At 38.8% G+C, this 26,396-nt stretch overlaps 3 protein-coding genes across 7 annotated transcripts; all 3 read left to right on the top strand.

Moving 5' to 3' along the window:
- The first annotated feature begins 366 nt into the window (after positions 1-366).
- On the top strand, positions 367-8,066 carry LOC116252420 (squalene monooxygenase SE1-like). Of its 2 annotated transcripts, XM_031626666.1 has the most exons (9): positions 367-753; positions 890-973; positions 2,720-2,831; positions 3,000-3,174; positions 4,495-4,663; positions 5,138-5,356; positions 5,592-5,867; positions 6,134-6,412; positions 7,716-8,066. In XM_031626666.1, exons 1-9 carry the CDS (start codon positions 382-384, stop codon positions 7,818-7,820), a joined length of 1,791 nt encoding a protein of 596 aa, XP_031482526.1. In that variant the 5' UTR covers positions 367-381; the 3' UTR covers positions 7,821-8,066. The 2 variants fall into 2 exon arrangements, with proteins under 2 accessions (XP_031482526.1, XP_031482525.1); XM_031626665.2 differs by having other exon boundaries at positions 406-973.
- A 6,505-nt stretch (positions 8,067-14,571) lies between these two features.
- Positions 14,572-17,884, top strand: LOC116252469 (uncharacterized). Of its 3 annotated transcripts, XR_004172216.2 has the most exons (4): positions 14,572-15,223; positions 15,503-15,556; positions 15,744-15,792; positions 17,375-17,884. XR_004172216.2 is itself a non-coding variant. In XM_031626748.2 (2 exons), exon 1 carries the CDS (start codon positions 14,705-14,707, stop codon positions 15,212-15,214), a length of 510 nt encoding a protein of 169 aa, XP_031482608.1. In that variant the 5' UTR covers positions 14,572-14,704; the 3' UTR covers positions 15,215-15,223; positions 17,375-17,884. The 3 variants fall into 3 exon arrangements, 1 of the variants encoding a protein (XP_031482608.1); XR_004172215.2 differs by lacking the exon at positions 15,744-15,792 and having other exon boundaries at positions 14,573-15,223; XM_031626748.2 differs by lacking the exons at positions 15,503-15,556; positions 15,744-15,792.
- Positions 17,885-20,421: 2,537 nt separating this feature from the next.
- Positions 20,422-24,695, top strand: LOC116252468 (probable CCR4-associated factor 1 homolog 7). 2 transcript variants are annotated; one of them, XM_050077347.1, is made up of 3 exons: positions 20,422-21,782; positions 22,976-23,283; positions 23,405-24,695. In XM_050077347.1, exon 1 carries the CDS (start codon positions 20,895-20,897, stop codon positions 21,708-21,710), a length of 816 nt encoding a protein of 271 aa, XP_049933304.1. In that variant the 5' UTR covers positions 20,422-20,894; the 3' UTR covers positions 21,711-21,782; positions 22,976-23,283; positions 23,405-24,695. The 2 variants fall into 2 exon arrangements, with proteins under 2 accessions (XP_049933304.1, XP_031482607.1); XM_031626747.2 differs by lacking the exons at positions 22,976-23,283; positions 23,405-24,695 and adding an exon at positions 22,335-22,900.
- Positions 24,696-26,396: the final 1,701 nt, after the last annotated feature.

Genomic DNA, 26,396 nt, shown 5'->3' with positions numbered 1-26,396 from the left:
TAAGAATGCCACAAATAAACTATAAACTTATGGCCGAACTTTTAGCGACTGATGAAGGCAGTTAATACGTACTTTAAGTGACGCAATCGGAGAGCGAGGGGAAAGGTAGAGGATGCAAAATCTGGGGTTGCATTGCATTGCATTGCAGCAGGTGGGAGGGGAGAGGACAATAGCCCCAAAAGATTTCACCGCAAACAGCCATGCATCACGTGAATGAGAGGTTTCCCGCACCAGCGGAGCCCACTCTGGTCCAAAAAATCCAAAAAATTCCACGCGGCATTCGCGCAGCCTCTTAAACTGCCAGTTGCCTATCGCCTTCACCGTCGATCACAATGGAAGCGACGCCACCCCGTCTCCACACACCCGAAACCCCAGGAAGCCATGGGGGACTCGACGGCTATAAAGAGGAGAGAGAAAACGAGCCAGAGAAGAGAAGAGGGACTCCGTCTTCTTCATCGACCTCGTCGTCACCTCTTTCATCCTCCTCCCTTCTCTGGCTTTTGCATTCTGACCTGTCTCCGCCTTCCTTGTTGGGTCTTCTGTTTCCTTTGTTGCACGAGTAGTCGAGGACCGGATCTCTCCCTCCGTGTCTCGTTCTTTATTTCGTTCTCTCTCTCGGTGGGCTTGGTTGTCCTTTCCGTTTCCGTCTGCAGGGAGCTGGTCCTCCTCCTCCTTTCTTCTCTTCCGAGGAGAAGAAGAAGAAGAAGAAGAGAGAGAGGGAGAGAGAGGGAGAGGAGGAAAAATGTACGTGGGGTACGTGCTTTGGCTGTGGTTGGCGTCGCTGGCGACGTTCGCATTCCTGTCGAGGGGGTGGAGGAGAACCGAAGCGCAGAGGAAGAGGGGGAAGGAGGGAGACGAGAATGTGGGGAGTCGGCATCTTGGAGGGCAGAGGGAAGGAGCGGAAGGCCGCCCGGACGTCATCATCGTCGGCGCCGGAGTCGCCGGCTCCGCCCTCGCCTACGCCCTCGGCAAGGTGAGTCATCCTGCAGTTTTCTCTCCTCTTGCATGTGTGCTTTCTTTTCTCCTTCTTTCGCTCCCAACAAGGACGACGGTTCTTCGGGGTTGTCCTGTCCTCTGTCTGCAATCTCATGGCGGCTTCCTTAGGGTCGAGGAGCAGTGGTTTCTGCGTTGCAAGGAAAGCGCTTGAGCTTACGTCCGCGTCGTGTCTGGTTATGCGACACCTTTCGTTCGCAATACGAGATGGGATATCCCGTGTCCCTTTTCTTGTGACGTGGGGTTACTTCAGCCGGTCATTTTCGTGTGGGAGCTGTCACGAGTTGTCGAGAGCCATTAATGAAAATGGAAGCCCGCACCCAAAGGATTTGCGTTTTGGTCAATTGCGTGCTTCGATGAAATTGTTTTTCCTTAAAAGCTACCTGGTTCGGTGGTGGATTTCCTTCGGGGATTCCTCCTCCTTCATCGTAGTTGGAAACGATCTCTGTCCCTCTGCGGTTTATGCATGATTCTTTGATTTTACAGCTTTTTACGATAAGCCCGAGTGTGGTAAATATGATTTGATCTCGTTGGAGGCGAAGGTGGCCATTAGTGAAGAGGTGGTTATTTACGTCTGCCTTCATCTTCTAATGGGATGGCCTTCGACTTACCCATTGCGCGAGTTTCACACCGAACATTGACAAAACTGGTATTATCGTGTGGCTATGTTCAAACGCCCTTGGGATCTTCATGCTCAGCGAATGATTTAGTGGGCAGGTTAGCCCGTGCAGGAATATGCATTGAGAGTCTGGCCAACGTGCTTTGGTCGACCTTGAAGATGGGTGTGAGATCATGAGGAGCAGCTTGGTTGGAGCGATAATAAGTTAGCGAGAGATTGCTGTTTGGAAAAATGAAAAGAGTCATGGAAAATGATGAACTTTTGAAGGATAGGGACACCACAGATAGAATATCTAAGACATAACATGATATCGCCATTTTACAGGAAGGTTTTAAGAGAGGAGAGAAGAATTGAGAAAAAACCAATAAACAGATGGGCAGGAGGTGCAGAAGTTTCACACCATGCTTTGGGATATTGATACTTAGCACGAATGCTCCAGAAATATGCCTTCTCTGTCTCATAAATTGGCCTTGCAGAGTGTTGGTTTCCTGCTTAAAGAAAAAGATATTGATGCTGACAGTTTTTCTTGGAGCTTGGGCCGTGGGGGTTGATCAACGATGGTCACTTTGAAAGTTTGGCGAAACATGTTGAATCGCTTTGAACGTTTGGTGAAACGTGTTGAGGCAGAAATTAGAACTAATAAAGTTATTAACTTCCAATCTTCTGTCATTAGGAGATCATGTTAAGTGATTTTCCTATGCTTGTTGCATTTCCAGCACGGAATGAAATACTATTTGTTTTGAAATCAGTCCCAATTAAGGAGTTTGTGGAGGGACTTGTTATATATAATGATACAAAAAGATCCCTTATATAAAAATACCAGGTGCCAAGCAGCTGACACACGTTCCTAATGAGTAGGACTGCTCCTTCTTTTCTTTTGCAGTTAATCATTGCATTTCTAGCACTTAAAAGAAGTATAAATCATTCTCAAGTAAAGGTGCTTTTGTTAAAATTTCCTCTTATATTAATATCAAGTTCTTTGCATGTTGCTAATGAATCAATTTGGTCTTCCTTGTCGGTAGTTGCTTGTAACATATGGTTCTGAATGATTTGTCTGAAACGTTACTGAATCACTAGTCATGTTTAGATTTGTGTTGCCTATGGCAGGATGGTCGACGTGTACATTTGATCGAAAGAGATCTAACGGAGCCAGACAGAATTGTTGGGGAACTTCTGCAGCCTGGCGGCTACCTGAAATTGGTTGAGCTTGGTCTTGATGGTCTGGCCTGATATTTTTAGCATAAATTGAACCTGTTCATCTTTGTAAACATACAACACATCGGTTGTGTTATTAACTGTTTCATTTGAGCTGCATTATTATGATTCTCTTGGTTAAAATTATTCATCATGGCTTCTTTTTTTTGCCTTTTTGTGTTATGTTTTGCAGATTGTGTGGAACAAATAGATGCTCAACAGGTATTTGGATATGCACTTTTCAAAGATGGAAAGGATACTAAAGTATCGTATCCTTTGGAAAAGTATGATTCAAGTGTGTCAGGAAGAAGCTTTCACAATGGGCGCTTCATTCAACGGATGCGAGAGAAAGCTTCCTCCCTTCCTAAGTACACTATTCTATCCATAAGTAGCTCATGCTTTGCAATTTGCTTGTTTTTTCCCCCTTCCATGTTGCACGTGCCTTTATGTTCTTGTCTTGCTAGATTATGAGTGGGTGCACATGAACCGATAAATGACTTCTTGTTCTTGTTTATGCTAAGACCCTAAAAGTTTCCAGGTTGAAAGTTAACCCAAGCAGTGGACTGAGAATCATTCAGGTGGTCACAAGTTGTATTAATTTGCAGATGTGATAACATGTCATGTTACCTGTTCTTGCATAGAGTCAGTCGTGGTTTTTCCTTGGGAACTGCAAGTTGTTCATTCACCAAACATGATTGATAGTTAATTAATTGGAATTTACCTTATATATACAAAGTACAAACTATGAACTGCACCAGTAAGAAGCTGACTGACATGCAGAAGGATACAAACATGTAGGCATAACTTACCATAGTTCAAGTCTTACTGCTAGCGGCTCATTAAATTATCACTCAGGAAGGAGGATATTTGGGTTCTTTGAGTACAAATTCCTAGGAAACCTTTTCTTTTCCACTGACTTCATGTTTGTCCAAGAGAGCACTTTATTCAGAATGTCTTCCTGTTTATTTGAATGGTAGTTATCAAGGTTGACAGCAGAAATTTTCTCTTTATATAAGATTTTCATAGAGACGCATGGAGGTCCTTAGTTCTAATTCACTTGGCAAATGCATAATAAATAAATATCATGGTATTGTGAGAAATAAAACTTGAAAATTCTCTTGCTTGAATCGAGCTTCATCCTAGAAACATCCTTGTAAACATATCCTAAATTCATTATTTTAGTGCCATAGTTAAGCCTTCTTATCCAAGGACTAAGGCTCCCATTTCTTCCACTTGAACTTGCTTTGGGGAAGCCTAATGTGTTAAATCAATTTTCATTCGTATCATTTTTTATGGTTGTATTTTGTTATGAGTCTTTGGTTGAACATTTCATTGGAAAGTTCTCAGTTAGTCAATGGTTTCAATATTTTTAATTTCTTCTGCATGCACATTTACAATCTAAGCTCATAAAAGCACAAGCAAACTATGTTATAAAGGAAAACCGTTACAAGAAATTGAAGGCCTGTTTTTGTCACATTTTTTTCCTGTGTTTGTGTGGTCCTGTGTTAGTAAATCTGGTAGTAAACATTATAAATGAAGTGTCTACAATATAAAGTGAGTTTTGTTTCTGTACTCCTGCTACCAGTTTTCCTGAGCCACTAATCTTTCTAGCCTATAAGGATATATTTTAGATATTTCTTATGTTATCATTTGTTTTTGTCTATGACATCCTTCCATTTTTTTTCTAGCGTCCGGTTGGAACAAGGAAGTGTGACCGCACTTATTGAAGATTGTGGAATAATAAAAGGTGTCAAATATAAATCCATGAATGGTGATGAAGTCGAGGCATATGCACCACTTACAGTTGTGTGTGATGGCTGCTTTTCAAACTTAAGGCGTTCGCTTTGCTATCCTAAGGTAATTGAATTTTTTATGGCATCTGTATTACTCCGTTGCTGTGAGTGCTGCATGCTTCGTGGCATTTCTTCGACTATAATTGTGTTTGCATACTTTCAATCTTGTTCTTAAGTTCTTCTGAGCAGGGGAGATTTCACATCCAGAAAATGAACTTTTCTTAAGTAAAATCTTGTAAAAATCATAGAACATAAATAAAAAGTAAAAAATCGAATACTAAGAATGGAATACTATAGAAAATGTGAAAATTTTGTTTTGATATTGTGATATGTTAAAAACACTTGACCTTTTGTACATTATCATAATTTTATTGTTCTTTTATCTTCCCATGATAAAGTCACTGAGAGCTTCAGAATGTTTTTAGTATTTCTGACTGTCATACCATTGAAGGCTATCTATCAAACATTATATACTCCCCACATTTTAGTTGTTATCCTTTGATTCTATTCCAATGTAACTAAATTTTTAATTCAATAGGTGGATGCACCTTCTTGTTTTGTTGGTCTTGTTCTGGAGAACTGCGAGCTTCCATACCCAAATCATGGACATGTTGTTTTAGCAGATCCTTCCCCCATTCTATTCTATCCCATCAGTGGAAATGAGGTTCGATGCTTGGTTGACGTACCTGGTCAGAAGGTACCCTCCATAGCTAATGGAGAAATGGCAAAATATTTGAGAACCTTCGTGGCACCTCAGGTATAAGGGTTACCTTGTATCTTTCCATTTATCTACTCCAGTTTATTGATTTGTAGTTTGTACTAGCTTTTACAACAAATACTGCAGAAGACAGGACTAGTTCTTTCACTATTTTACAATCTCTGAAGTTGAATTCTTCATATTAATGTCCGTGTCATCTAATAGTAATTTTTTTATTGTAAAACGTATTAATTGTTATTTGGGCTAACTTCTAGTTTTTTGTGTGCTTCTTCAGATACCAAACCAGTTGCGTGATGCTTTCCTCTCTGCCATTGATAAAGGGAAAATTAAAACAATGCCTAACAGGAGTATGCCGGCATGTCCTTCTCCTACACCGGGGGCTCTTCTTATGGGAGATGCTTTTAACATGCGTCATCCTTTAACTGGTGGGGGAATGACCGTTGCACTATCTGATGTTGTTCTTATCTCAAATCTTCTAAAGCCTCTCCGTGATCTGGGTGATTCTCCATCACTTTGCAAGTACCTGGAGTCCTTTTACACCTTACGAAAAGTAAGCAGTTCAACAGAATAAGATGTTGATCTATAAATGAGAAATTAAAGCAAATTGAAATATTTGGTCTAGTGTACTCTGTTGTTGTCTGCTTATTTAACTTACTTCAGCAATAGCTATGGACGGACATCCCCTATCCCCTTCATTCTGAGTGTGCTTGCTTGTAATTTGTTGCTGTCTCAGTGGTGCTACTACTGGCTTTGACTACTTCAATCATATAACCTCTTTTACCTCAACTCTTATTTTTTTATTCTTCTATCTCGCAGCCAGTTGCATCAACAATAAACACTTTAGCAGATGCACTCTATAAAGTGTTCTGTGCATCGCCTGATTTAGCAATGAAAGAAATGCGTCAAGCCTGTTTTGACTATTTGAGCCTTGGAGGAGCCTGCTCATCAGGACCAGTTGCCCTGTTATCTGGCTTAAATCCACGTCCTTTAAGCCTCGTTCTTCACTTTTTTGCTGTTGCTATCTATGGTGTTGGGCGTCTTTTAACGCCATTTCCATCTCCCAGACGGCTGTGGATTGGAGCTCGACTCATATTAGTAAGCAAATGATTTTCATCTGCAGTCTTCTGAATAAGAATAAAGATACAGTTATTGTTTCTGGTTTTTTATTATGATCTTAGATGTTCCGTAATGAACTCATTTAATCTTCTCTATTAGATTGCATTTTTATTCATTGCATGGTATTCATCTTCTGCTCAAGCACTTTTGTGCTTGAAAATGCATTAGATTGGTTGTCTTCCTGGCCTTCATTGATTTCTTTTAACCTGCTATAGTTAACTTGGTCATTTAGGTATGCATAAGCAAGCCTTCTATCAGAGAGGCCATACTAGCTTCACTTGATCAGCTTATTCTGAGGGACCTAAAATCAACTATATTCAAGTGCCTGGATGGAAGTCAAGCTTTAGTTCTGGTTCTAGTGCTACTCAGTCCTATTTCCCGTCAGTTGTTCTCCAGAAATTACTAGTTTGTCTTGCCTACAACCTAGGGAAGCTGTTTATTGTCATCAATTTTTGCCTCTTTGTACATTCATTTTCAGCCAATGTTGTATTTCCTAGTTTTGTTTTCCTGGAATGAGGACAGTTGAGTTTACATAATTATTGCGGTCAGCAGTCTTGTGCTCCCTGAGGATGCTGTTGCTTCATTAATTAAACATATTGCTTTCTGTGCAAGGAAAGAAATAAATAATATGTCCAGATGCATTGGGCATTTAGTGAGTGGTTGAGGGCCATCTGGAGAAACCTGAATACCTTCTGGATGGAGCTGGTTGGTTTGATCATGTGATCATAACCAAGAGAAGATAACTGAAGGGACTCATGTTTGAATCCCATCAAGTTAATACTCGCCAACTTCCTTGCAGGAAAAATTGTGGAGATAATTATCAGCTACTGGTCTCAAGCTAGTCAGGCTTATCTTTAGGTTAACTCGATCTGTACATTACTTTTTTGGTTATTCTGACCCTCTTTCTTATACAGGCAGGTCTTCTGTATTCGTTGTAATGTACTTTGTGTGTGTGTGTGTGTGTGTGTGTTTTCTTTTCTGTGGGGAAGAATCATACGACTGATTCAATTGTTTATTCTACTACCATGTTAATTCCTCAATACGTTTGATGGCGATGTCTTCAGTAGAATGTGTACCTAAAGTTTATATTCCTTGAAGAGAAGTAAAGATAATCATGTGTACATGCAGCGGAACAGCCACCGTTGGCGGCTTCATGAAGCCTGGCCCTTATGCTAGTAGAGTCCATATGTACTTCTTGATTTGTTCTGCGACTCTTTTGTAGACAAATTATTTTGCTGGAGGGGTTATCTGAAGTCTGACTACTTGAGAAAATGTTGTGCAGGGAGCAAGCGGCATCATATTTCCTATCATAAAAGCTGAAGGTTTCAGGCAGATGTTCTTTCCAAACACTGTCTTGGCGTATTACAGAAGCCCCCCAGCTAGTTGAATTCCAGTTCGAGCAAACTTTGTCGCTACACGAGCAGAATGAAGTTGTTAATGTTTAGCTAATGCTTCCACGTTTGGCATGTCCTTGTCCTTGTATGCAGAGTTGTTCTCATGTTTTTTCTCCTTGTAATGGTCCAGGGTAACCACTATATGGAACACTCCAGGCAATATTCTGTTTTCACCGTGTCAAGTGTACACTGCTAATATGACTCAATCCTTGAAATGTAGAATGTGTTCTTTGTCCTTATTTTTTAGCTTTTACCTTTTCTAAGTGACGAGCCAAGGCCGCACCTTCTGACAAGGATTCAATGTGTTTATAGTGCTCTTTTCTGTTGTACATGTCGCAGTTTTGACCATTAAATGGAATTGCACTTGTGATGCAGCTTCTGGCATCTCATTGTTGCAATGTACCCCATCAATAGAGAGCCTACCAAAGTTTTTGCTTTCTTTTCTCCTGTAGTAAAACCCTTCAAAGAAGTAGCAAAGTACAATTTTTGAAAATTTTTAGATGTTTGTGCTGTCCTTCCTTGAACAATAAAATGGATTTCCAGTCAGATAACAGCATTTTTTCTGTTCTATTCCCCATGTTAATTTTTTGTGAATCAAAGTTCCATTTCATGGCTCAACCGAGTATAAATAAGTTTGAGTAGTAAAGGCATCATTCATCAAGGAAGGATTTAACCAAGTTCCAACACCATTTTATCTCAAATAAGAACTATGCTGGGATGGAATCTTGTCCTATTGAATGTCCATATGAGAAACCCAATCAAATCTCATCATATGCATGGTCAGGCATCATAAGCTGGAACGATCAAGGCTAATCCTAAGTTGTATGATTCTCCACTCTGTTTTTATAGTAAACATTCTTTGTTCAAAAGCCTTAGCCATCACTCTTGCTCAAGAATCTGACCCACAAATTACATGGAAGCTCTTCAAAATAAAGGACGTAAAGAAACCATAGTGTTAGAATGACATGATTTTAATTGAAACTAGACATGGGCGTTCATTTTCGCACAAAATGCCAAGCATGTTGTAGGATGTAAATGAGTGTGTAAAACGAAAGAAAGAACATATGAAACTTTAGAATGCCAGAAAACATGTTTAGTTGCCAACTGATACAATAAAAGGGAAGGGGTGGACTACACAAAAGCGTTTAGTCATTTTGTGATACATTCCGAGTTTCGCTGACTTGGATGAAGTCAGCCTCACTCCTTCCTTTTAGTCGTGATGGAAATTAGCAAAGTCCCCAGCGTCACGTCACGTCATGAGCAAAACCCTCTTCACAAGAGGGCTTTGCTCTGACATGACCTTCAGAAGCTTCAGCAATTTGAAGTTGCGAATGCTTTCGACAGGTTTGAACAAAAAATGAACAATACATTAAATAGATGTGTAAATTTTTTTTCTTCTTCTTGAGTAGTTGGCATAAAAGGTCGAGTAAGCAGCCCCTTGGGTTTGATAGCTTACAATTTCCACATCAAATTTGTATGTAGTAAAAAGCTTTATATAGCCTAGAACAGGCAACAAGAGCTTTTTGCATGGCTCAACTCTTTTGTTTTAAACACACTTCTCTCTTTTTTGTTCAGAAAAGGCAAATCATTACGTGTTTTGGTTTATGTTGTTGATGTCAATCTTATAGGAAATTTAACTGAAAATATTTTGAAACTTATTTCTAGGTCTCTCCCTATGTTTGCTATTTAAGACATAGGAAAGCTTCATTACCTTCTAAGCATTAAAACCGGGCACCACAAAGAAGGCTAAGTTCTCTTACAACAAAAATATATATTGAACCTCGAAGTAACAAATATGGTTGTCACAAGGACCATTAGACAATAGTTGCTTTTTTTGGTTTGATTGTTCAATCCAGATTAGGCATTCATGATTCCACTGTATATTGAAGCATAGTGGGAAAACTACAATGTATCACTATGACTGGGCTAGTTTTTTCATTTGCAGTGAAGAATGTTTGTCAATACTTGCATAGACCTAAGATAAGTAGTGGAGCATGAAAGATATATTCTAAAATATTTAAAAAATACTATTAACTACAGATTTTTTACTGATTCAAATGTTTTGATATTGCAACATACAATGATCTTGACTAGGCCAGACTTAAATGACAAACAATTGATTGGAGGATATGTAAATTTTGTTAGATGCATGCAATCTCGTATCATGGACCTCCAAGATTATTATGATTAAGTAGAAAATGAAAATACCAACCCATTGCCAATACTACAGTAAAAATTGCATAGGTCCGTTTTCTTCTTCAAGAGAATTTGGTATAATGTAAGAAAAAAAACTTGTTGTGTTATGAGAATAATGGCACCTCATATGTAGCATTCACATAGTTTATCATCTTCAACACAGACATATTTAGATCGACTTGCATTTTGAATGATAGAAGCTTGCAAAAGAGGAAATGACTATCAACTATATTTTTAACAATGATTAGGTTGTTGACACTCTTACCAAGCCTTTCATGAAGCAAATGACTAACACACTTAATCTCTTCAAGATCATCTATCCATGATGCAATAAGCTTACAAAGGATGTTAACCAAGGCATAATACGTCGCACAAGCTTTCTGCCGTTGATAATGCTCAAAAAAAGAAAAGGCAACATTCTAAAGATCATATTGTAAAAGTTCTTGACAAAGATGCAAGCCATCAAGTTACTATAATCATGGATGAGTACAAAAGATAAAAGGATGAAAACAAAAGATCAAATATTGAAAATAACAACAAGAAGGAGATTGTTGAAGATAAAACACAATTATTGCGAAAGATCAAGTTGATATTGTTGATAATCACATATTGTTCACATCCTTATCAAAGAAAAAGACTTAACTATTTATGCATATCATATATATGTGTTATAAAGTAGAGGTAGTTGACATCAATAAACATACACACATACACATGTGTGCTTGTGTGTATACTGCTCAAAGCATGAAAATATGATGTTCTTCTTGCATCTTCTTCCATATTTTAATCTTTTAGTGGGAGAAAAGTTACACGTTAAGAGATTTTTGAAGTCCTTAGTCATGGGGAATCAAACCAGTGGAAGGAAATGTTGAAGGACCCGAAGCTAAAATAGAAACATAAGGAAAAGATGCAATTGTTTTCATGAGCTAGGCCCTAATGGGGCGAGTACAAAATAAAAAATAACGTGAAAGAAAATTTGTATAATTTTGATGATATGATAATGAACTATGTGAATTAAAATAGGAATTTAAAGTTTTTTTTTTCAGTCATCATGGCATACGCTTCTAAAGTATCTTTTGGCTAACAGAATGCTTACATATTGTTTCATGAACGTACTCTAAAAACTTGAGTAGATTCATGAATTGCTAAAGCTAATGTTCCTAGAATGGGTCCTATTTTTTGGGGCAGCTTCATAGAACAATATTTAACCATTCCATAAACCTAACAACTCCTGATGGACACTAAAAGGATAAACCACTAGATTATCCTTTCAATTTTGACACTAATGTATAATGCTGAATTTTGAATAAACTGTTAGAGATTTGTCAAACCTTAGCTTACCTATACAAAAGAGATTACATGGTTCTAAGAAGTATTAATATGTTTCGAGCTATTATGCATTCAAGTTGAATGCTTTTATTTTAAATGTGATTGTTCATAAAATTGGTTCCATAGAAGTGATGACTATGGATGTTTTTTGTGAACCATCAAATTAACTTGCTTGATGATTTCCAAGCATTAGTTCATACAATAACACCAGCTAGGTGGGCTTGGTAACCTATGTTCATCTATGTTTAATACTTGAGCACTAAAAGCATATTCTCTTCACTAATAGAGTTCTCCATACAATATTATGCACTCTCACATTCTGATCGAGAAAATAGCATCATCCTTTCCCAACACAATACCAGGGTATAGTAGTCAAACAACCAATACATATCCAAACTAGTATAAAAAAGATCTATATCTAAGATAATAGGATGTAATTTGCTAGAAAAGTCTAGTGAAGTTTAGATATCTTTATAACTAGCAAGTACTAAATATAAACAAACTTAATCCTGAAAGTGAAGCTCATTTGTAAGATAAATTTGAATAATTTTGGGAGGCATAGACAAATTATTCTTAAAAAAAAAATGAACCAGTAGTTAAATTGAACATGAGCTAAACAAAGTTGGTTGGAGTCAACAAACCATATTCCAAGTGGTGAACTTAAGAATACTATTACATGAATATATAAGCCTAATTTTTTCATCTAGCAAGCCCTTATCACCTTTTGAATAAACACACACACACACACACACACACACATATATATATATATATATATATATATATATATATATATATATATATATATAAGTTTTGCTAATGACTTTCACAAGACAACCTATCACAAAGAAGTTTCTTATATCAATCGAAGACATTTTCCTTAACATTACTCTAATATAGGTCGATAAGTCTATTGTTACAACAATTGCATGATAGCTCGTTGAATCTCTTCCTATAAATAGTACCCATGGGCATCTTGATTTCCTTGTGAGTGACTAGAAGGCCAGCTCCAATCTCCATTGGAAGTCTGCCCAAGGCTTGATCTCGACCCAATAGATTGCAAAAATAATGAATACTAGTTTCAAATATCTTTTCTATCTCCATTATTGTTCTATTCTCATGTAAGGTCACACCAATTCAATTTTTTCTCTGTCTGCCCTTAACCATGGAGTGGAAGAACTTGGTGTTCCATTATTTTTAAGCAACTCACAGTGTTTTCTATGGTAGTAGTTCATAAAATTTATCAAGTAGGAATCTGTAGCACAAGCCCTCTAAGCTTCGGGTTGGGCAATGTGGCATCATCATTCATGCCAATTGTTGGGTCAGGTCCAGCCACAAAAGAGGACCCGACCCTCACCTCTTTAGTGAAGACAATCTATCACCAAAAAAAAAAAAAACTCCATTCTAAAATGAGCTCAACTCATAAAGTAGATTTGGTCATAAAGATGTAAAACATCATTTTGTAATGTCTCACTAGGCAACATACACATTATTACCTTTAAAAGTCATTTACATAATCATACATCATAGCTCACATTCTACTCAAGTGATAACATTATATCTCAATGTATCTGGTTGATGAATAGCATATTGGGCAAAACATTAGGTTGAACTATAACATATTCGTGTATAACCATCTAACATAACACCCCACTTTCGCTGGATAACATAGAAACAAATACAAAACTCAAATAAACAATGTAAAGTATAAATCGACCTGCCCTATATAATATCTTTTAAACAAAAGTATCTTATGTACCTACTGATACTTCCTATACAACCACATGCCATACCACATAATATCTAGCATGTTCTAAAAGCACATTATTTCAATTTTACATGTGGCAAGTTTTCATTTAAAAATTCACTTGCAACATGCACACAAACACATAGGCTAATTCCGCATCATTTTTCTCTCTTTAAATCCCTTCTCCTATGATGGCTATCAATATCTCTCTTGTCAAATTCTTGTTCTCACTGGTTCATTCTTCATTTCTTCCAGAATCAACAATATAAATTCTCTTCTCTACCAAGATTCTCAATTTTGCAAAGTTTCAAGTCTATGAACAACATGCTTTTCCAAGAAGCTTTGGTTCCGAATGCACACAAATACTACTCTCAGCCACTTAACTATATGACTTTAAGATAAATAGCCCTCAAACACTAATGTCTTTTAGCCCAAACTCAAAACCAACGTTTGAATTGCATTAAGATAACTTGATAAATAATATCTCTGTAATTCAACTTGTGTATCAATCTACTATGCAGGACCTCATTATGCCATAACTACCAAAAAATCCACCTAGAACTCATATGAGTTGCACTAGGTGGGTAAGCCTACTTTATAACAACTCCAGGTTGCACTGAATTAGATTCCCCTTGCAAAAGTTGCAAATGCATTTAACATATTATGGTTAAGAGAGCTTATGCATTAAAGATTTCAATGTTTATGTATTAAAGACTTCAATGTTAATTTTTACAGAAATTTGGGCATTTTGACCTCGTTTTCCTAAAAACGGCTGGCAGCAATGGCGCACTTCGGCAATAAGATTGAATTTCCCAAAAATGGTAGGTGGCAATGGCACACATTGGGCAGCCTAAGATATGCAATATGTATGTAATGTATATAGTTCATAAAATACATAAATTAAATAAATAAGAATTGAGCGGAGTGCAACTAGGCGGCAAGACAGCTTACACTCAAGAGATTCAAGGTTTGAATGTCATCGTTGTTATTATATTTTAGTGTGTTACTCCTTTGAACTACAAATAGTAGCAAACTTGACACTATAATTAAAAGATATACTCTAGATCCACAAGAAACAAGCCAAAACCTTGAAAGTAAAAGATATGACCATGGAGTAAAATAGTTTCTCCTCAATAAACATTGAAAATTAAAAATAAAAGTAAATATGAATTGGTTGCCTAGTGATAACACGTATAAAGTAAAACATACAGAAGTATTTTTTAAAGGCAACAAAGTGCTTTTTGTCATTCACCTTTTACAAAAGTAACTTTGCCAACAGCAATTTCATAACGATTAACAACGTTAATCAAACGATAATTAGTTTACAAAGACTTTATATTCAGATTTATATACTTGAAGAATGTGAAAATTTTGATTTTTAAGGCCCTTTACAAACGGAACTTTGGTTGAAATGTTGAAAAATCCGCAAGTTCCAAGTCTCTCGTTTCATAGGGGTTTACTTCGTGTAAAGAAAACGAAAATTTATTCAAGCATGGGACAAATTTGTGATCGAACCCTAGCAAGGCATCTGCGGAAGGCGTCCCTCTTTCTTTTCCGAAGAAGAACAGAAGAAGCAGAAGAAGGAGAAGCAGCAGCTTGGCATAGATGATGATAGTCAGGAGACCAGCCTCCTCACCGCTCCTCCGTACGGCTCTCTTCGACCGAATCCGGCATCTCCCTTTCTCTTCCGAGCCGGCCACGGAGACCCAGTCTCAGAAGCTCGAGCGCATTGCCGACGAGCTCATCAGCCTCACCAAGCTCGAGCGCTACGACTACACCATCCTCTTCCGCCACAAACTAGGGTTCCAGAAATACGGTCCTGTCGGCGCCGGCCTATCAACTTCTCTCTCATCTGCCAGCGCGGGCTCTGCGGCGTCGCCGGAGGCGAAGCCCGCCGACAAGACCGCCTTCGACATCAAGCTCGAGAAGTTCGACGCAGCGGCGAAGATCAAGATCATCAAGGAGGTGAGATCATTCACGGATTTGGGGCTCAAGGAGGCCAAGGATCTGGTGGAGAAGGCACCTGTCGTGCTTAAGAAGGGAGTGACGAAGGAGGAAGCGGAGCCGATCGTTGCGAAGCTCAAGGAGTTGGGAGCCGCCGTCATCCTAGAGTGAAGTTGATTGGTATGAAGCAATAATACTAATTGCTGTAACTTTTTTCCCAAATGCTAAGAAAGCGATCCGAAGGAATAACAGTTGATGGACTAGGTTGAATATTATTCCGTGATTCAATTCTCTTTCTGTCTGGTTATCATTCTATTGCATTAGATAGCGCAAGTTTATGACGCGCTTGTGCAATGTTTGTATTTCCTGTAAAGTCTCTGCGTTTTGCAAGAGTTTTAATCGTTGAAGCTACCATATCTCTTCTAACTGGTGAGCACACTCTATTTTGGTTTTCAATAGGGCTTTTGAGTACCATCGGGAATTGGATTGGGGTGCCCGATTATAGTGCCAGAGGTAAGATTTATTTTTATTTTTGGACAGTCATTTGAAACATCACATCGTGTTTCTTAATTTTAATTGGAAATTAACTAGCTAAAAACTGTTAAAATGAATTTGTTGTGAACATTAGTTTATCAGAACCTAAGCCATAGCTGCCGGAAACCCTTTCTCCTCGCTAGCTAATATGTTTCAGTGGGTTTAGGCGTTTCAGAAGTAACCGGTAGCTACTTCGATGAATGTGGTGTTCACAGGTAAACCTTGCTGTACAATCATTTACTCTTTCTCATTGTATTTGAGTCCTGGTGTGCCGGAACTTGTTTCTTTTGTAAAACAGATGATTCCTTGCCAGGAGTCTGAAAAAGTTGCCTTACTGTCATGTTATAATGGAAGAAATTAAAAAATTAAACATATTTCGGTAAGTTCAGAATACTGATCATGTACATTTTCATGGTTTCGTGGCAGTATTTTCGATTTTTTTTAGGTTCTTATTATTTTTCTGTTAGCCCTTAGTTTGTTTTGTCATTCAGAAGAAAATTACCAAAAGTAATATCTCTCTTCTGTTCTCTATATCTTTTCCTCAAATTTTAGGCTTTGTGATCTCGTACCAAAAATATTAAAAGAATATTTATATATTAACAAAAGAAAATACGAAAAGGAAAAGATCACGATATTTTGAAAAAAAAAGCAATATGATTTTTTTTTTTTTTTTTTTTTTACTTTGGAAAGCTCTTTGGTAATGGTACAGGGGAAGGATATGTGCTACATCTTGTGGTTGTGGGGGGACAAGTAATAATGGAGAGGATGGAAGGGGGGAAAGGGGAGGGTTACCATGTTGTTGGATACTGTGACAACTGACAAACATGATATCAGAGATTAAGGTGCTTCAGAACTCAATGTGCCTGGTGTTGTTGTTGTTGAAACTTCTGAATGGGCTTCTTAAATGGGAAAAAGAGGAGTCCAGTGGATGAAGTTATATCCAAGAGTGGCATGAGAATTGAGGCCAAGATGGAAACAATCATATGGTCTTCTAAAGCAATAACATATACAAACAGAACACAAAATGGTTTGCAGCAAAACTTGCTTAACATGATCGATGACATTGACTAGCTTTTAATATCCTTGGAAACCTTGTCAAGGTTCGTTTGCAAGCCTAGTTGTTCTTTACTTGCAAACGTCTAATTTTATGATTGTAACAACTGAAAGGTCAGCCATTTTTCCTTTCCTAAACCTTGCTTTACTGGTTTATAAAGTGCACATGGATCTTAGAAAGTTGGTCAAACTCATGCTATGTTCTATTCATTAAGTCACCACTTTAGCCTTGTCAGCATGTGTCAAAGTAGGTCCGCTTTAGAAGTATCTATCTGATCATTACTGAATTCAAGTAATATCTGATTGTCAACTTTTTGAGTTGGAAGTACCGAACTAGTATATCAAAGTGGTGCCTGTGCAAGTTTTGCATGTTGAGAAAAAAAAAAACTAATTACTTGAACATGCATAGTCACCTTTTGTTAGTTTGCTGTGGAATGTTCATAAGACTTTCGTTGTCCATGTTCAATTGATTATATTGTATGTTGTTATGTCACGACCACCCAAAAAGAGCAGAAAAGTCAGGTTTTCACTGTGATTTTTTTTCTAGATTTCTCCTGAGTAGTGCAATTTCACATTTAGACACCAGCATTTTAACTTTTTAAATTTAACTTCACATCATATTTTATTTTCAAAGAATGTGCGCTCGGATTTTCCTTGTTTAGAATCACTGTGTTGGTATCGTAAAATTAAATGCATTTCACTGGTTTGTAGCATTTGTATATCAATCATTTGTTTATGTTGCAGATTCAACACTGTGGAGAAACGGCAAGGAATTTTAAAACAACCACTATCTAGCCTTGGTAATATGAATATTTCGTATTCCTGAGGTGTTGTTGGGGGATCCACTTCCCAGTACCACAAAGAAAGCCAAACCCTTATGTTTTTTAATACTTGTGAGGTGTTGTTGGAGGATCAACTTCCTAGTACCACGAAGAAAGCAAACCCCTTCTGTTTTTCACCTCTTCCAGGATGATGTTCTGATGTGCTCCTGTATTTATCCCTACACTTCCAGGGTGAAAGGAAAGGAATCTTGAAATAAGTAACTTTTAGGATACCATAATGAAGGGCATCCGTGATGCTCTCAAAGATTAATTCCTTTATTTTCAATGTTCTCTCGATTAACAGTTTAGGCCACCTGAGCCTGTTGGTAGACTTCAGCTTTTTCAGAATAGTGTTTTGATATTTTCCTGTAACTTATTCCTGCACTGCTTCTGAAAGAAAGAAGAATCCCCAAATGAATTACCATTGATGGGATGCTATGACTAAGGCTGATGAGATGCTAAGATTAACCGCTTTGTGTCTGCACTCTTCCAATGATGGCAGTTTACTTGGCTTAGCTAGTGCCATGTTTACTTTCCATCGTTAACTGTTAGATTTGCTCCCTTGTTATTCAGACTCTTGTCAAGCCAACATTCATCTCATCTGGGTCCCAGCCAGCATGTTGGTGTTATATGTGTGTGTATGTACACAATATTGTGGATTTGTAGGAAATAATTACAGAAACTAGAAAAACTTTAAACAGAACCCAAAATAACAATGGCATCTTATAACTTGGTCAGATACCAAATTTAAAGAAACTAATCCTGCATAACTTGTTCCTGGAGCCTCATTCTTTATGGGTAGACCATCAAGAGCGTTATTGCCAATGTACTTACGTAATTTAGGTGTGGACTGTTACCGAGGAGCAGCTCCTCTGTTTGTGTTTACGTTTGCATGAGTTTGCGATAATATTTTTAGTATGTGCTTCACCCAAGTGCGGGTGTTTCCGCAAACTAATCTTAGGGTGATTAACTCATAATGGACGCCTTCCTTATGAAGAGATCTCCTGTAATCGTGGGTGGATTATTTTGGAGAATTTTTTACCTCTAAAACAACCATAGGAATGCCATGAGCTGCAACTAGATTCCCCTGTCTTATCTCAATTGTGTGTTTCCAGTGTAACTTGTAGTCGAATTAAACAGTTAATCCTGCGTTTTAGTACTTGACTACTTCATGACTCTAACCAACTTAGAAGTTCATTTACCCAGTTTTCATTTATAGACACTTGGCTTGACTAATTTAGTTGTATCATACTTGCGTTTAGTTATCAACATATCATTTCCATGGCAGACCAATGTATAGAATACATGACCGGCTGGCAGCCATGCACTTAGGCCAGTGGCGATGGTAACGAGACTGCTTTGGGATGTAACTTATAAGGGAGCAAGCGCAAGGAGGATCACATGGTGAGAGATCAACCAAAGCAGGAAGCGAATGGTATTCTTTACATAAAAATGAAGCACTTTTATGAAAAGAGCAACTCCAACATTCATAAATAAATGTCCAATGCCTTCAGACTAATCTGGATCAAGTTGATAAAAAGGTGACACTCTTTGAGCCTGCAGCGTCTTCTTTGATGTCGTTCGAACACACATCACATTTTATGAGTTCAAAAAGGTAAACTGCCTAAGAGGTCATTATAATATGGTTTATACATCAAAGCAGCATATTTGATGTTGATTTTTAGGATTTTAAACATGAGATACATCCACACACTATGTTTTGCGAAAACTCAACTCCAAAATATGTTTGTAGACTAAGCACGGTAAAACATACATAATTGAAATAGCCAATATCTTTACATGGATAGTTTGATATGCTGTAGCAGTAGACTCAAAACCACATAAAGTTATGACCATTTTTGCTGAACATGGAATGGAAAAATATGAATTTGGCAAACTGAATCCAAAAGGAGGTTAATATTAGTGCCGTTAAGATCGATTGAAATCATCTCCCTTTCAATTTGCTTCAAAGGCCGATTATTGGCTGTTTTTTGCATGGATAGCCCAAATCGAAAAAGAATCAGGCGATTCGAGGCAATTCACTGATTTTCCCCCTCATGACGTAAAAAACAGGTGCCGAGAAAGGAGGAGAAGAAGGAAAGAGGAGCTTGGATTCCCCACAGAACATCTCTCGGTGGGGCTCACGTGGAGAACAACACGGCCGGAGCTCGGAGATGATCCAGTAGTGATCCTAATGGCCGCATCAGACGAAGAGAAGCGATCGTCATTGAAAAGAAATATGCCCAAATTGCATTACTGCCTCTTTGAACTTGGGGAGGTCAAGGTTTAGTGAAGCAATGTGGAAGAAAGAGAGAGAGAGAGAGAAAGAGTTAAGGCGAAGAAGAAAAAGGAGAAGGCAGCCATTGATTCTGACAAAAATAAAGGAAGGAGGTTCTGATCATGCTTACTTATGTCAAATTTTAAGTTGCACATGGATAGTCTCAAATAAATGTATGTCCACGTCTATCTTATCCCAATCCTTGAGGAATTCCCATCAAAAGTAAATATTTGGAAGACCTGTACTGAAGTTAAAAGCACTTGTCTGTGGATCGTGAGGCCACGGCAATTGCTTTTTTAATTATGAACAATTTTTAACTTTTATAGTTTTTTAAATTAGAAACACATAATTAGGCTTTTCAATTTGATTTAAAAATTGTTTTTGATAATAATACAGTTGAAGGCCCTTTGGCTGGTAAATGACTGGTGATAATTTCCAACTTCATTTATGGAGGTGATTGTAGGCATGGAGAAACAATAAATTAGAAATTACTTTAATTAGTGTCTAGTTCCAGTTTGAGCTATTAAGTAAATTAACTTTTTGTATTAAATCGACTTCAAATTCCTGGTAATAGTTAAATGGGTGAATATTGTGACTAATATTATTGATGAGTCACGTGTTTGGTTAGAACAAGTGCTCATCTTAGAAGGATAAAAACAACGGGCGCCACTTCCTCTTTCTTGCTGCACCAAACACCATTTCTGAAAAAGGAAAAAAAAAAATGGAAAATGGTTCAAAAATCTGCCAGTGGGAAGATAAAGTATATAGTCCTCAATCATCTCTTCCTTTCTCTCTCCCCCTCTTTCTCTTTTGTTTCCGTCTCAAAACTCCACCGCCATGATTCCGGTGGTTCCTTGTCGTAGGATCTAGGGTTTTCCTTGTGACCTTTCCGCTCTTTTTCTCCGCCACAGGATCTCTGGTTCTTCTAGGGTATCTTCGGGGAGTGGTAGGATTTCTAATCATTTTCTGATCTTGGGTTAGGGGTTAGGGTTTTCCATCTCGCTGAGATTGCGTCCTGATTCCTTTGTCCCCTCTTTGGATCTGCTTGCTTCTGTTTCCTTTTTTACTTGCGGTATTTGGGCGGACCTCTTTTCTCCTTTATCTGTTTTTGCTGTGTGTTCTTTCCATTTCCTAGGTGGGGGTTGGGGGGCTTTTGTGGTGGATTATGTCGATCCTTCCAAAAAATGATTCGATCCATATCCGCGAGGTCTGGGCGGATAATCTGGAGGATGAGTTCGCATTAATTAGGGAGATTGTTGATGACTATCCTTACATCGCCATGGACACAGAATTTCCCGGCATTGTTCTCCGTCCAGTGGGCAACTTCAAGACGAGCTCGGAATACCACTACAAGACCCTAAAAGCGAACGTTGACCTGCTCAAGCTGATCCAGTTGGGCCTTACCTTCTCCGACGACTCTGGCAACCTTCCGACCTGCGGCACCGATCGATTCTGCATCTGGCAGTTTAACTTCCGGGAGTTTAATGTAGCCGAGGACGTCTATGCCAACGATTCTATCGAGCTTCTCCGACAGAGCGGCATCGACTTCAAGAAGAACAATGACAAGGGGGTGGACGCGCAGAGGTTCGCGGAGCTTCTCATGTCATCTGGAATCGTTCTTAACGATTCTGTTCATTGGGTCACCTTCCACAGCGGGTATGATTTCGGGTACTTGCTCAAGCTCTTGACTTGTCAGAACCTGCCGGAGACGCAGGCGGGATTCTTCAACCTGATTAAGATGTATTTTCCGACCGTCTACGACATCAAACACTTGATGAAATTCTGTAACAGCCTCCACGGAGGACTCAACAAGCTTGCTGAATTGTTGGATGTGGAGAGAATCGGCATCTGCCATCAGGCGGGGTCCGATAGCCTGCTAACTTCATGTACGTTCAGGAAGCTGAAGGAGTCATTCTTTAATGGGTCGACCGAAAAATACGCTGGCGTATTGTACGGCTTGGGAGTAGAAAATGGGCATTGAGAAATGATAATAATGAGGCACGCGGAAAGGATATGCACAGAAAAAACCATGAAAAGAGAAAAACATAGTGTTGTAAGTGTTACTCATATTTGCAGTCATGAATCTCCATTCTATCTCCATTGTACACTTATGGAAATGAAAAGCAAGTTTGTCCCACTCTAGTTATGGAATTTTCCTTTTATTCCTTCTCTTCTTTATACCTGCAGTTTTTTGTATCCTCTCGTGCAAACTTTTAGTATGTCTATTTGTCTTTTAATTTTCAATTGATCTTCAAAGATTTAAGCGGGTCCAAGAGAAAATTTTGATTCTTTACAAGATGGTAGTACTTGCAGATTTTTAAGCTCATAGAAGAAAAACACTAATTGAACGCTAGTAATTAATTTCATTCTTTCATAATAGACGGGTGGTAGCCTAACTCCTGGCAAGCTTTTTATTGGAAGTTACCAGCAGATAGACAGGTGTTTATTGTGCACTATCCTGCAATAGTGAATAACTTGTGATAACTAGAGATTAGAACGAATAATTTCTCTATTGTTGGTGCAAACAATTTGTGATGTTCATTGAGTTATTCTTCTATGAAATTTGGACTTCTTTTCTCAAAATTGTGTATGTGGCGGCATGCAGATAGGATGGCTGTTCTTTTGCTGTTTTCCTTCCCTATGAGACCATTCATACCAGGTTGGTTTTTCTTGTTATTTTGTTCTGGATGCAAAATACGAAAACACCCAGTCTACCATCTGAAAGAATTGATCTGCTGGTTCTTCAGCTGTTTGGAGAAAGAGTACTGGTTAGATGAGCAGGGTATCTTAGACTCTTAGTATCTTTGGCATCCAGACACAGGACTGGCTGCTAAGTAGTATGTGCCCTTCTGTTTATACTACTGCATAACGTAAAGAATTATCAGCTGCTGATTACTGCACTGAGGTGATCTTGGAAACATTAAGAATCTCATCTGTCGTCATTTTATGGGAATGGAAGTTTTTCAATGGTGTAGAGGGTTAAGACGGCGTTGTAGTTTTCAGTGTGCCTGTTCTGTACTTGCATTGCTACAAAAAGCTGGAACTTCTGTAGGTAGGATTTAGGATATCTGGGCATTAGGACTGCCCCTAGTGCTATAGTTTTGGGCCGGAGGGTGCTTGTTGAGAATTTGTACGATGATAGCTGAAGGATTTAAGGGTTTGTGCTGCCTCACATGTTCTTTGTTTTTCTGCACAGAATGACAGCATGGGACATGTATGTGATTACCATGGTTGAATTTTGCGCAGAAAAATGGAAAGACAATTTGATCCTAGGTAGCTCATGTTGGCAACAGAGATGAGAAAAAGAGGAATGCATCGGCATGTTTTTTGGTACGGTTTCTTCTTTTCACCATTTTTGGTATGGTTTCCCCATTTCGCTTGCTTAGAAATATGGCTGGAAAGAATGGAGGCTTATTAATGATGGGTAGAAAGTGTGGCTGGAAAGAACTGGAAGCTTGTTTGTTGGTGTAGCAAATCAATACTGTTGATCGTCTTGATGTGGATGAAGTTTTTACTTCACGGCAGAACTAAGTAGCCATAAAATGATTGAACTAGTAAGTTGTTAAATGCCCAGCATAAATCCTTTTTTATTGCAAAACCCTGAGAAAGAATGGTAACGAAACTGTTCAGGGCTTGTTGCTGATGCTTTCCATCTTTGTGTTCCTTTATTTCCAGGGATGAAAATTATTAAAATGAATTCCTAGCTGTACAATTCACAGGCGCTAGTGAGGAAAGGAGGACATCTATTCGATGAGAAGCCCTGGAGGGCTCCCTTGGGATCTTCTTGACTGGCCAAAACTCAAGAGGGTGATTTGGTTCTGGAAGCAGCTTTTGCTTTCTTTGATAATGGTGGTGGACGGTGGACCTGGATTATTTTCAAAATTGTACATAAAATGAATGGATATACGTGGCAAAAGCAATAGCATTTGTAAATAACTTAGAATTTCATTAATGGGGTTGTGATTGTGGGCTGAGGCATTTAAACTGGGCAAGATGACCATAATATGTGTAAGATGTGGAAGTTAAGCAGTGGAGTACGCTCCGTAGGTGTTGATGTGATATGGCTTGGTTTGTGACGCATTGTGGGGTTTTGCTACAATGTTGGTGATGTATTTAGGCCGAACGAGGTCTGCTATGCACCTATAACCTGGGCATAAGCCACTGCGCAGTGGAAGCAAAATGCCTGCTTATATGGCAGTGGAAAGTGCTGCAAGCACGGCTGCAGACATGATGGAGCAGTTGGCCGGTCAGGCACAAACAGGTCATGTGGGGTGAGTCAGGTGAGCCTGTGAAGAAGGATGTTCAACGGGAGCGACTCCAACTCTTGCAAAATGATTTCACACTTCTCAGCAGCAACTTTACATGTCATCTCTTGGCAAAAGGGTCTTCAGCAACAGTGGGCAGAGTAGGTCATTTGAAGGATGGTGCTTAGGTAGGAGCTTGTGGCAGTTGAACATGTAGATGGACCGTGCTTTCAGTTAGAAAATGTGATGGCCTCACTAGCAGCAGCTTATATTCCATGAGCATTACTGCTAACGTGAGGTGGAATCAAGATCGGGTCACTTGCTAAATCGAACCACACATCTGCTTATGCATACTTGTTAGTTTACTGATGTACGTACAATAACAAACCCAGATGAGTGAACACAGATGAAGTGATTTTATTGCTGCGTAGGGTAGGTTACTGATGAGAGTAACAGTGGCAATGCATATAGAGGGCTCTTAGAATGGTGACTTGATCTCTACCCACATGAGGTGCGATCATGTGGCGTCCTTTTGCTCCATTCTCTTCATGAGGTGGATAAACAGAACAAGATGACAAGTCTCTTCTATTTTACTAGAAAATACTATCAGTCCCTCTTGCATATTAAAAATAAATGGTGAAGTGATGCTTTTTCTGACTTCACAGAAAATAGTTTTCTTGGGATAAATGAGAGAAAAGAAGTGCTATTGACCCTTATCTGCTTTTCTTGATTATCTATCTCTTAACTTTATTTCTCCAGTTCATGACTTATGGGGAGGAGCAAGAAGAGAGAGAAAGAGAGAGAGAGTCTCATATTCCACTTCTTTTCTTTTTCTTGAGAGTTATGTTCAAGTGTGTGCCTTTTCTTACTTTGTTCTGGGCTGTGTCTGTATAATTAGAAGGCAAACAGTTAATGGAAGCTTGAAGGCAAGCAGTTGGTATGGGCTGGAGTCATCTCTAGAAGGCACCAACGTTTTCTAGATTGGAAACACCAGCGGCTCTTGGGACCATGGGTGCATCACACAAAAATTGTGGAGTTTGAAACCTGAATCGATCACCAGTTTACATGGCGACTCACTGTGTGTTACAAACCTAGATTTTGAGTCAAACCAAGTTTTCTTGTACAGTTATGATGCTAAAACCAAGCCTCTAAATGGGTTTACTGTCATTTTAATAGCCATATGCAGTCAGCTACATTCTCCTTGAGTTCAAGGAACATCCTGAATCCGGAAAAAGTGAGAGTTCTCAAGTTTGTAAACGAGTCAAGTTGGAGTCGATGGAACTCGACTCGATTATCTTTCTTTTAAACGAAAACTTTTACCTGCATCTTGGAGAAACCTTATTTCCAAATTGAAAAAACAAAAAGCAAAACAGCTTGCCTTCTCTCTCTCTCTCTCTCTCCATTCTCCTCTCTCAGATCTCTCGCTCTCTCAATCTTGGCCCGTTTGTGGCTAGTCACCGACCCACCGTCTTTGCCTGCACGTGCAGGCAGCAGCAGGCTAGCAGCAACTGACCAACAGCTTTAGAAATCTATTGCTTTTCCGACACACTGATGTTTGTGGGCGGTCTTCAATGCAGCAAACCAACAAAAGGTTCCTCCTCCTCGCCAACAGGCAACTGCAACTGAAGGTCTCTTCCTCCGTGCATCAGCATCCACCGGTGAGACTTGAGAGGTATGGGGAATCTCTCTCTCTTTTTCTCCCGGCCGGTTCTCATGGACTTGCCAAGATGTTCACCAAGTGTACACTTGCTGAAATGCATGATTGCAGCATTTCTATGTTGTGTATGGTATATTACTGTGGTTTAGTTTTTTTGAATCATATATTATTGTTGTGTGTATATTGTTGAGCAATAGGTGGTGTTTTAAATATTTAATAGTTTTGGGAGCAACTCTTTATTAATAATTTTTTTATTCTTGGACTTATTTTCTAATTTGTTGGTTTATTTCTCCTTTAACATGGGATTATGGAAGATTAATGAGTATCAAATTTGTCTCTCTCTCTCTCTCTCCCCCCTTCTTCTTTTCTCCCTTTCGGCCTCATGCAACATGGTATCAGAACTCAATCTTTTTTGGGACTGACACCTATTGCTCTCCATCGCCTTTCTCATTGTTCCAATCTTTTCCTTTTCTTCTATTATCGTTGTGGGTAAAACAGTTGGATCGTACCTATTGAACTCGATCTTGGGTTTTCTCAACAAAAAAATCAAAACGCTAGATCGATGCCTTGTTGAAGTGGACGTGAATGAAACGGAATTAATTGGTCTTCAAGTTGGATACTTATTGAGCTCAATCTAGGGTTTTCTCAACAAAAAAATCAAAACCCTAGATCGATGCCTTGTTGAAATGGACGTGAATGCAACGTAGTTAATTGGTCTTCAAGTTGGATGGACGCCAAAATATATCAGTCGAGCAGCATGGCTCAG

Source organism: Nymphaea colorata, chromosome 4 (genome assembly GCF_008831285.2).
Source record: "Nymphaea colorata isolate Beijing-Zhang1983 chromosome 4, ASM883128v2, whole genome shotgun sequence".
Lineage (NCBI taxonomy): Eukaryota > Viridiplantae > Streptophyta > Magnoliopsida > Nymphaeales > Nymphaeaceae > Nymphaea > Nymphaea colorata.
Note: the sequence above shows the minus strand (reverse complement) of the source record. Positions and strands in the feature narration are given on the sequence as shown.

Bases quoted from the DNA above. Each gene is read 5' to 3' on its own strand.
- LOC116252469 (XM_031626748.2), top strand. From the start codon at position 14,705: ATGATGATAGTCAGGAGACCAGCCTCCTCACCGCTCCTCCGTACGGCT.
- LOC116252420 (XM_031626666.1), top strand. From the start codon at position 382: ATGGGGGACTCGACGGCTATAAAGAGGAGAGAGAAAACGAGCCAGAGA. The intron at 3,175-4,494 runs GTACACTATTCT...TTTTTTTTCTAG, and splicing joins AAAGCTTCCTCCCTTCCTAA to CGTCCGGTTGGAACAAGGAA. The intron at 5,868-6,133 runs GTAAGCAGTTCA...TCTATCTCGCAG, and splicing joins CCTTTTACACCTTACGAAAA to CCAGTTGCATCAACAATAAA.
- LOC116252468 (XM_050077347.1), top strand. From the start codon at position 20,895: ATGTCGATCCTTCCAAAAAATGATTCGATCCATATCCGCGAGGTCTGG.